Here is a 9,826-nt window from a genome sequence, read left to right on the forward strand (position 1 = left end):
CAGCAGGGGTACCAGAAAGGAAGGCTGCCCCTTGCCTGGCGAAGAGTCAGTTGGTGTGTGTATGTCAGGGAGAGAAAAAGTGGTGGTCTGCGGGGAGACACAAAATCCAAACCAATCCCCAATGCCTTCCTGTAAAATAGTCTATTTACATTATAAGGAAATAATATGCTTGATATGAAAAGTATATATTTTTACATATGCCATTTACTGCTATGCAATAGCACAATTTTTAAAGCTGGTACTATTTTTCATCAGGTATGTATCGAGGGGAACATTGCAAGTGGAAAAACAACATGCCTGGATTATTTTGCACAAACTACCAGCATTGAGGTACCGGATGTACATTTCTTTGTCCTTTTTCACATTGTGAAGCAGTTGCTTGTCTTGACAAAATTGACACTTAGAAGTGTTGACCTTTCTTAGTCTACTGAAAAAGGAGCAGCGGGTTGTGAGCCAGTGCACTTACTGGTGCACTTTCCCCTCCTGCAATCATTTATAGTCAAATTGTAGAAGAGAAATTTAGATCCTATGTAATACAGTATTGGGTGCTGAAATATCAGTAAAACCTGTGGATTAGAGTTTGTACCTCTGTAAAGTAACAGCAGCCCACATGGGCTGGGCATGTTTGGGCACGCTTGTTTGCTGTTTTGTGTCACTTAAATCTTAGATGTATCTTGTTACAAGCAAAATAAAGACAAAGAAGTAACGATGTAAAAATCCTTATGTCATGTAACTGAGATCCCAGTAAATGGATGGCTTTTTTTAAAGAATACAAAACCTCTTAGAATTGTTTCTGGAGATTTCTTAGACTGGTGTGGTACTTGATTTTTGTATTACTTAGAACAAGATAGGGGAAGGGCAGGCTTACTGTATTTTAAAGAAAATCAGGATCGAACCTCAGTGAGCAATTGCTTTTGTGTGCATCAGATATTAATACTTTTCCTGGCAGACTTGGGAACACATTTGCTAGTAAGTCTTAGGATTCCTCATAGAAATGCTGAGTTGCCAGATGTTATTTGGTAATTTAACAGGAATGATCCTTACGGAGTAAGTAACTATTAACCCAAAGGATAGCAAACTTTAATTTGCATATGGTGCAACATTTTTTAAAAAGCTAGTTACCTTCCTAGGCTTATCAGATGCTGTTAGGCCTGGCTCTACAGTGTTGTTGGAGTTTTAGACCCTGTTTGAACCAGATGAGTCTCTTGTGATTTTACCTATTCAGGGTAGAAGCTGTTCTGATTAATTTCATAAAAGTTTTGAATACATTTTGTTTGTTAGATCACAAAAATAAAATGAAAATAATATGATAGCAGTCTGATCCTCTTTTCCTTTGCTGACAAGTGTTACTCTCTGAGAAATTAATTTGTGAGGGAATGAGCAGGTCATTGAAATGCAATCAGTACTTAGCTAAGCCATTCTTTCCCTTGCATGGTACTGATTTTGACCTGAAAAAGTGAAATTATATCCAGGCTCATTAGGTAATCAATCCAGTGTTTTATTTTGGCAGTTTAAAAATGCTAAAAAGATGTTGTATAATGACATTTCTCTATTTTTCAAGTGTTCATTATTACCTTTTGTATTACGCGATTCAGTGCTGTTTTTTGGAGAGGGATGAGCTTTCCAGTAAAGTCCTGAATACTCTGACTTACTGAAAGAGTATTCATTAAAAGTAATTGTAGACTTGTAGTGTCAATTCAAGTATTTTGAATCTAAAATATGTTTAACATAGAGTAATTCTTTTTAACAAGGTTTTGACAGAACCAGTGACGAAGTGGAGGAATGTTCGTGGTCACAATATCCTGGTAAGTGGCAGAAATTATTTCTATGGTTACTGTTCTTCTAGAAAGACATGCATGAGGACTTCGTACCAATCAGCAAAACTGTTAACAAAAGGTGTGGTCATAATCTCATACAGCAAAAAATAAAGCTCCATGATGCAAAAGATCTTTTACTGTGATTAAGACATGCATATAATAGAAACATTGCATATAAAATGTGGTTTCGGCAAGGACTGGGTCTTTTATTTGGTATGAGCTGAAGACATGTACAGAAAGGTAAGCGCTGAGTGTGACAGTTGTTTCTAAATCTACTTTTGTCTATTTCAAAGAAGCGAAGAAGGACACTCAGAAAGGGAGAGGTGGATTTGATCAGTCAATATTGTTTGACTGCTGAAGATAAGGAAAATTCAGTCCTGTGAGGTGTTGAGAGCTGCTGTTGTCTTTTGGGTAGTTGTTTATTGAACCTGTTCCCCACAAGTATGTCCCTTTGTCACAGCTGTGCTCAGAGACAGCAGTCAGGGCTCTGCCTACACCTGCAGATGCGCTTTGGCCGGGATGGTTGAAGTGGTTTCTGATGTCAGCCTTGCCTGCCTGTACGATCACTTCCATTGCAAAAATCTCATTGCGGGATGAGATGGGTATCTGCTCAAGCATATGTGGAATTTGCTGTCAACACAGGGGTGTGGATATACCCCAAGCCACACGTGCCTGAACATGTATTTGATACCGTCACTGCTAGCATAAGGCCTCTGGAAAAGTAAATTCTCCCTACTAGGAGTTGCTGATGCTTCATTTCTTCTTAGTAGTAAAGGGGTGGGGCATGCTTGGCTGTGTCGCACATCATTACAGCAATCTGTGCACTTCAGAATACTTTCTCATTCTGATCTTGGGCAGGGAGAAAAGGAGTGGACTGAAGCCATGCTGCTGACTTAAAGCTTGTCACCTCAGCAAATAGACACTGAATGATGTTTTCTTTTGAGTCAGATCTTTTCTCTGCTTTGCAGGATAGACTGTTGCTTGTAAGGGTATGTGTGTGTGGAATTGCAGCCATCTGAAAGAGCAGATCTGAGAACTGATTTGAGGATCCTTTGGGAAGAACAGTTGTCTGTGTTAAAGGACACCTTTTCTGAGGTGCAGACCATACTTACTGGAGCCATATATGCATTTCTGGATACTTAGAGTCTGTCAGTGCACAAAGATAGAGTAGCAGATACTTTTTTTGTAATTACTAAACCTATTTGAACTGTCTCAAATGAGCTGTGCCTTGGTTCTGCCCATTCCAGATGCAGAGTAACTAATTCCTGTTGACTTCAGCGAGTGTTCCAAGTGCCCCACTTAGTGTCTCTAGGGACCAGGACTGTAATTCTTACTTCTGCATTGTGGAGAGCAAGTGATCGCTTAATTCTTGTCAAACCTGGTGTCAGCTGTTTTAGTGCACTTCAGGAATTCTGTTGTACTGCTAAAGCTTACTAAATAGCCAACTTCACTTTTTTTGTGTTTGACCTAACAGAAATGTCTCTCTGTCTTGCTTCCATCTCTTCCATCTTCCCCAGGGCTTAATGTACCAAGATGCATCAAGATGGGGGATTACATTACAGACTTACGTACAGCTTACAATGTTGGAGCAGCATACCAGACCAATGGTAAATAAACATATTTTTCTTTTAATTTAAAAAAGGATTAGATGTGGTTATGAGTAATACATATTTTTAACCTTGTATCCAGAAGTTAGGATGCTGTTTGCATTCTTTCTTTGTTCCTGCAGTGAATATGAATTTTTATGGTGCAAAGACATTGTTGATATACTCAACACATGCTCCAGGGGCAAAACATCTGCCTCCTACCTGCTTAGAACTTTTATTTCCCCAAACTAATACTGCTTTTTTTGCACCACCCTTGTGAGCTGGACTTGCGCAGATCTCTTCATCATCACACGTCAGTGACTTGTCTGTAATTGGTGTCTATATAAATTTAGCTATTTCAGATCTTCGGCAAACACTCGGTAATCTTAAAGATAATGTTAATATTCATTCTGCTGCTCCATGCCGTCTAGCACAAACTTCGCCATTGCTTCTTGTGTTTATCCAAAATACTTCTACTAAAATTTTCTACTGCTTTTTTTCAGGTGGTTTGCATCCTTTTTTTCCTTGTAATTTTTTGTTTTTCTGTATCGATTCACACACTCTACCTTTTTATCGATCTGTTCATTTCTCTTTCCTTCAGACACCTTTTGTTACATTCTATGATATATCTTCCATTCCCTGATTACAAGATCTGATCTTGGGTGGTGTGCTTTTATCTTAATGATTGTTCTTGCATTAGAGTTTGTGTCAGGGCAAGCTTTCAGAAGTACCACATATGATGGTGATACCACATAGATAATCATTAGCTTTTTGGAAGATGTGTTTTTCCAAGACAATAGAAATCTCATTCCGTTGCAGAAAAAGTTCATTCAGAAATTCCTGAGGATTGCTCTGCATTTCAGTCTGAGCTTTGCTGTCTTTTGCCATTTGAGCCTTGCTGGAGCAATTGGTGCATCCGTGGTCATTAATGTGTAGAACATGTGGTTGGGGTTGCCTTGCTCTGCAGGGGCCAGAGAGTGTCAGAGAATCTTCTCTAAAATGAAGTGCTGTTTGAACACATGCAAGACTGACTAAGGCCAATGCTTTGTCAGTTGTATTTATTTCTTTAAAAAGTTCTATTTTCTTGTCTGTAGTTTTTCTGATGTTAGGCCTGTGCTGTTGACGCAGTAACACCCCCGCAGGTGGCAACAATTCGGGTAGCAATAGTTCCTGCTGCTCTGCAAATCCTAAGTGGATTGCTGCTTTTTTGTACCTCTCATTAATTTCAACTGCTCAGTTGAATGCTTCTGCAGTTACCTTTGAAGCTTGTGAATAACAAATTAATTATGTAGGTGGTTAATAATTCAGTGACCACAAGTAAGATTAGGAATACTTGTTTTTTGTGGTTCCCAGCTTCCCAATAAATTTATCACAACATCTGGAAGCACTGAAAATGTTATGTATTTCATAATGTAAAGGACATGATGTGCAATATGGGCTTGAAAAGAAACAAACATGCTGAAAAATGTAGACTGTCAAGTTTTATTTTGTAGATTTCCCCCGTGAGAATGATGGAGCGATCGATTCACAGTGCAAAATACATTTTTGTAGAAAATTTGTATCGAAGGTATGGTATATGGTTTTCTACTTTGCTTTCTTGGCTTAATTAGATTTTAAAAAAAAATAATCAACTGATGATTTCTTTAGTAATTTGCATCTAAGTGGTCTGTGAAATTTGTCAGTTCTGTGTTGGAGTGGCAGTGTGTTTTATACGGGACGTGCTGCTGACTGGTAGAATAAAACCTGTAGGACGTGGGCCAGGTGAGAGCCTTTTTCAGAAGTGCTCTTGTGTATTTAAAACATCTTACTATTTAGAACACCATTTATTGAAGTTATCTGCTCTCCAGCTGAATACAAAAGTCTTGCTTATATCAAAACAAACACATACTGAACAAGTAAAAACCCATGAGGATATAAAGAATGACACTAAAGGAGGGACAGAACTAGATAGCGTTATCCCACCTAGCATCCACGATTGGCATTTCTGGCAAGCAGGAACTTGAGTCACATGCTGTTGCTCAGAATCGGGATTCATATGATCAAAATAGACTGCAAACCTTGGTAGGCTAGTGCGTAAAGAGAGAACAAGAGCTGTTTGTCTCTAAATGTCACTTTCTGAACCAGGTCCCCATGCCCAGCTGTGCTTGGGCCAGAGGTAGGGCAGTCAGGCCGGACCTGGGTTATTTTGTTCTGGGGCATAAGATTGTGGCCTGAAATAGAAAAAGCATTTATTACCTGGCCGATGCATAACTCGCCTATCCCGTACTAATTAAAATAGTACAGTAATCAGCACTGATTTGTTTTGGTTTTGTTTTTCTTTTTTTGTTTTGGTGTGGTTTTTTTTTTTTTTTTAGAATGCTGATCTTCTATTGAGAAGTGTATGTAACAGACTGTTGTTTTAATGGATTTTTCAGTGGTCTTAAGGGACAAAACCAGTTTCTTGCCCCTGTCTTGCTGCTTCCACTGCTTTAACCACCCCCACAAGGCATTTGCCACTACCATCCACGAGTCAATATAAATATAAAGTGCTGGCCATTTTTCTCGTTCAGCAATGTCTAAGGCCAGCTGGATGGCTCTTACTTTTGCAAACTGACTCTATTCACCTTGTCCTTCAGTGGCTTCTGTGACTTGTTGTGTAGGACTCCACACAGCCGCTTTCCACCTCTGATGATTTCCACGAGATGGCATCCATGCTACATAAGCACCTAGTCTGTTACTGCAACTGATTTGAAAGTTGAGAGACACAGTAAGATGAGAGGCAAACAGGAAGAGACATCATTTATCCCAGTCTGTATACAATGGAAATATACTGGAATGTCTCTCTCGTTTTTAATTACTGACTTTTTTTTCATTTCAGACAAAGTGTTTTTGTCCCAAAGACTGAGAACTTTGTTGCTGTGAGGCTAAGCCTGCTCATGCCAACTCTCTCTATTAATTTTGTAGTAACATTTTTAAGGCATGTAAGATGTTTTGTGGCTTCAGCACTTTTTAATGTTGGACAGAAGGCATTTGCTTTGTTTTATTCCAGCAAGCTAGAAGCCAGCTGATGCTACTTATAGCAAACCAAAATATGATATAAGGGTGTGTAAAAGGATTTTAAATAAAACAAGGAAAAATTTGGGCTACATGAAAATAGCCATTTTGAGTCACATTAAAAAAAAAAGTAAATCTGTCCTTCCTCATATCCTGTCTCCAGTGGTGGCCAAAAGTACTTGAAAAGAGTGGAAGAACAGGGTAAGCGTTTATGATGATTTCTGAGTATATGTAGTAACTTACAGCTTAGGGAATTCCTTATTCAGCAGTGGTTTCTCTGTATTTAGTAACCCACAGGGAATTTCTTTTCCATGAACCTGCCCAGTTTCCTCCTAAGCCTGTGTAAACCTTTATTTTCCAGGATGTCTTATGGCAAGCAGGTCTTCAGCTTTACCCCATGTTGTTTGATCACTGCCCTATCCTATGTGTCGTAGTTCTTTAAAGGTCATCTCAACTTGTCTCAAAAACTAATACTTACTTCTGTGTACAGGAAAGAAAACTGTATGTAAGAAAAGACAGGATGATAGTGGGAGTGTGGAAATAGTAGTAACCACAACTACAGTGGAAATGAAGTCCATTTTAGAGTTCTGAAAGCACATGAAATCTCACACTAGGAGAAAGTATTGTAAGGTAGAGGCAGTACTCCTGTGAATTAAAACAACTACTGTAGAGCCCATATTAGGGGGTAGAGAAAGTCATCTTACTAACTGCAGGTTTGTTCATCTGCCTCAGTATTTAGGACAACTTCAGAACAAACGATGAAGGAAAGAATAATTAAAGCTTTGGCAAAAGTGTAAAGTCAGCGACCAACAAAACATCACGTTCAACTATCCAGTAATTGTGCTTTGTAATGCTCCCCCTCGCCCCTGCCGAACAAAGAGATTCTCATCAATCTGAAGTTACATATTGATCAAGGAGGTTTGGGGAGACTTCCATGAATGATTATTCCTAAGTGCAGAAGCTGACGTTGTAATGTGATAGGAAATCCCACTGAAGGGAGATTCTGAAGGGGGGATCTATCAGGAATGTTACTCATGTTGGATCAGCCTTTGGATCGATGCTTTGGTACAAAGGGTGAGAGTATGCTAATAAATTCTATCATTCAGTTGAACTGAGAACAGGTGTTTCAACTGTAAGATGAATGGTTTTAAGATGAAAAGCAGAAACACATATATATGTATATTTTTATATATCTATAGATAAATAAAAATTGATCACAAAATAACGCTAGTATTGTGTAGCCCAGGGAAGAGTAAATGTGACTCTTGGAAGTATCTGGCAACGGGTTTCCAGGAGGGAGATGGAAATATTGGTGCTTTTGTACACAGCTTTTATGAGAGCTTTTTAACATTACTTTTTACACTTCTAACTGCTTGTTCATGATCTATGAATCTGAAACAGGTGTGAAGCTGAGATACTGGCATGATCAAAAGAATGGAAAGCCTGTTTAAAGAGACAAAACCAGCTTGGCGTCTTTGTATAGAAAAGTTGGGAGAATACACTTGTCACCTATGGGCACACAGGGTGCAAACACAAAAAATGGGAGCTACTGAAATTGCAAGACTGTAATAACAAAAGAATAATTAGTTACAAAAAGGCTGTGGATACATTAAGGGCTAAAAATTAGAAGATGGTATCTTAGCCATCAGAGGAACAAAGAGAAAATACAAACTTTACACTTGATGCTTTTATGTAGAAGGAGAATAATGCCCTGTGGCAGAGGAAAGGCCTTATAACTTGAAACGATTGCTTCCCATGCTGTGTTTTTTGTTCAACTGCTGCATGAAAATTTAAAAAATCATTCTGTAACTAAAAGGACTTTGCAAAGGAAAATGTCTTTGTGTCCTCCAGAGGCTTTTTCTTGTTACTATTTCCTAGAAAGAATCTCCTGTCTCTGTAGGGGAGCGATCCTAATTCTTGCATAGGTTAGTCAACATGCAAAAATCATGCAGAGAACACAGGAGAGGTTGCCTATTGTAGAAATTGAATTATACCTGTCTGATGCGAGATCTGGAAAACAAAACTGACCTGACATATCTTTAAATTTTGCTGAAAATGTTACTAAAAATGCCCCTCAGGCTCAAGCTATTCAACGGGTATCTTCAGTGAAGGGATTGTCAAATAACTGTATGGAAAGCATTTTCCCATTAAAAGTATGTAAAATGAAATAGAACTTTTTTTATTCAAAATAAGACTTGGACTGAATGGGGTAAGCATGCTGCAAAGAGCAGAGGTTATTTTCTGATTGCTTTTCTGTAAGAGAAGGTGTTGCTTAGGGTCCCAGTCTTAAAGATGGAGAAGAATCCTTTGTTATCTCTAGTCTACACAAGCTCTTCTTTAGGAGAGTGATTAGTTGAAGCAAGGGATGAAGAGCTGTGGGAATATCAGGAATACCAGCTCTTTTTGATTTGGTGTCACTCAGTATTTGTGTTTTGGCTTTGCAGGCTTTTTCCCAGAGAAAGAAATAGAGTAAGATTTACTACGATGATGGAAGGCTTAAATTGTGAGCAATTGCTGTGAGCTTCTCCAGCATGCAGAGATATGCATGAGTGTCCAAGTTCTTACTGCGATTGCACGTCTGAGTTTAGCACTGAAAGACACGCTCATGTTAGGTGTGTGAGTATGCATGATATGTTCTAGGGTAAGCACTAGCAATTTACTTTGTGCCATTTGAATTCATAGTTATTTATGATATAAATATTGTTCCATTCGTATTTAATTTTTTGCAGTAAGAACTTTACTTGGTAGGAGTCAAATGTCAGCAAACTTGGGAAATGAAAACACCCTTTTGTGCCTTTTACATTACTTGTGTCTTTATGGATCCAGAATCCTCATGGGATTATCCACTGACACAGGGAAGGCAAAGGCATGCTGTCTGCAGGGTGGGTCAATATAGAATTGACCTGGATGTATCTGTCTTTTAGGGTAAGAATAGTGGGTCTTTTTCTTACTTCTAATTCCTTTTGACCTTCCTGTTTTCCCAATGTATCTTGGAGAAAAGTAGCAGAATCAGTAGTTGGCTTATGTTTATGCCTGTTTTCCAGAAACACAATTGATACATTACAAGAATAGCAGTGAATTGTGTTACTCCATTTCTTGGGTGCTTTGGGAGGCAAGGTATTCAGCTGGATGGCAGATAAAGAAGGGGGGTGGTACGAATACAGGTTTTGCTTTCTTGCATACTTAAGTGGAAGTATCTTTCTGGATACTCAGTTTTGCCAGTGATCAAAGCATGTTGCCAGGAGAATGGTTTAGAAATCTGCAGAATCTTTTTCCTCAGCACTATTTAAAATGTTGCAACTGGTCTTAATCATTCAGCTGGAGAGGACAGGAGCCTCTCAACCCCATCTCGTCTTTGTATTTCTATTGGAGAGGCATTTAGGAAAGAGT

The 9,826-nt window shown here is 38.7% G+C and overlaps 1 protein-coding gene across 1 annotated transcript in view; it reads left to right on the plus strand.

Moving 5' to 3' along the window:
• Positions 1-261: 261 nt before the first annotated feature.
• The window catches only part of TK2 (thymidine kinase 2, mitochondrial), a 12,758-nt gene continuing 3,193 nt past the window's right edge, over positions 262-9,826 (plus strand). The window contains exons 1-3 of the mRNA XM_009695649.1: positions 262-330; positions 3,335-3,424; positions 4,897-4,970. Coding sequence (XP_009693951.1) covers positions 3,341-3,424; positions 4,897-4,970 — 158 coding nt within the window. The 5' untranslated portion in view covers positions 262-330; positions 3,335-3,340. The remainder of the gene's footprint in view (positions 331-3,334; positions 3,425-4,896; positions 4,971-9,826) is intronic.

This window comes from Cariama cristata, unplaced genomic scaffold (genome assembly GCF_000690535.1).
Source record: "Cariama cristata isolate BGI_N322 unplaced genomic scaffold, ASM69053v1 scaffold14362, whole genome shotgun sequence".
NCBI lineage: Eukaryota > Metazoa > Chordata > Aves > Cariamiformes > Cariamidae > Cariama > Cariama cristata.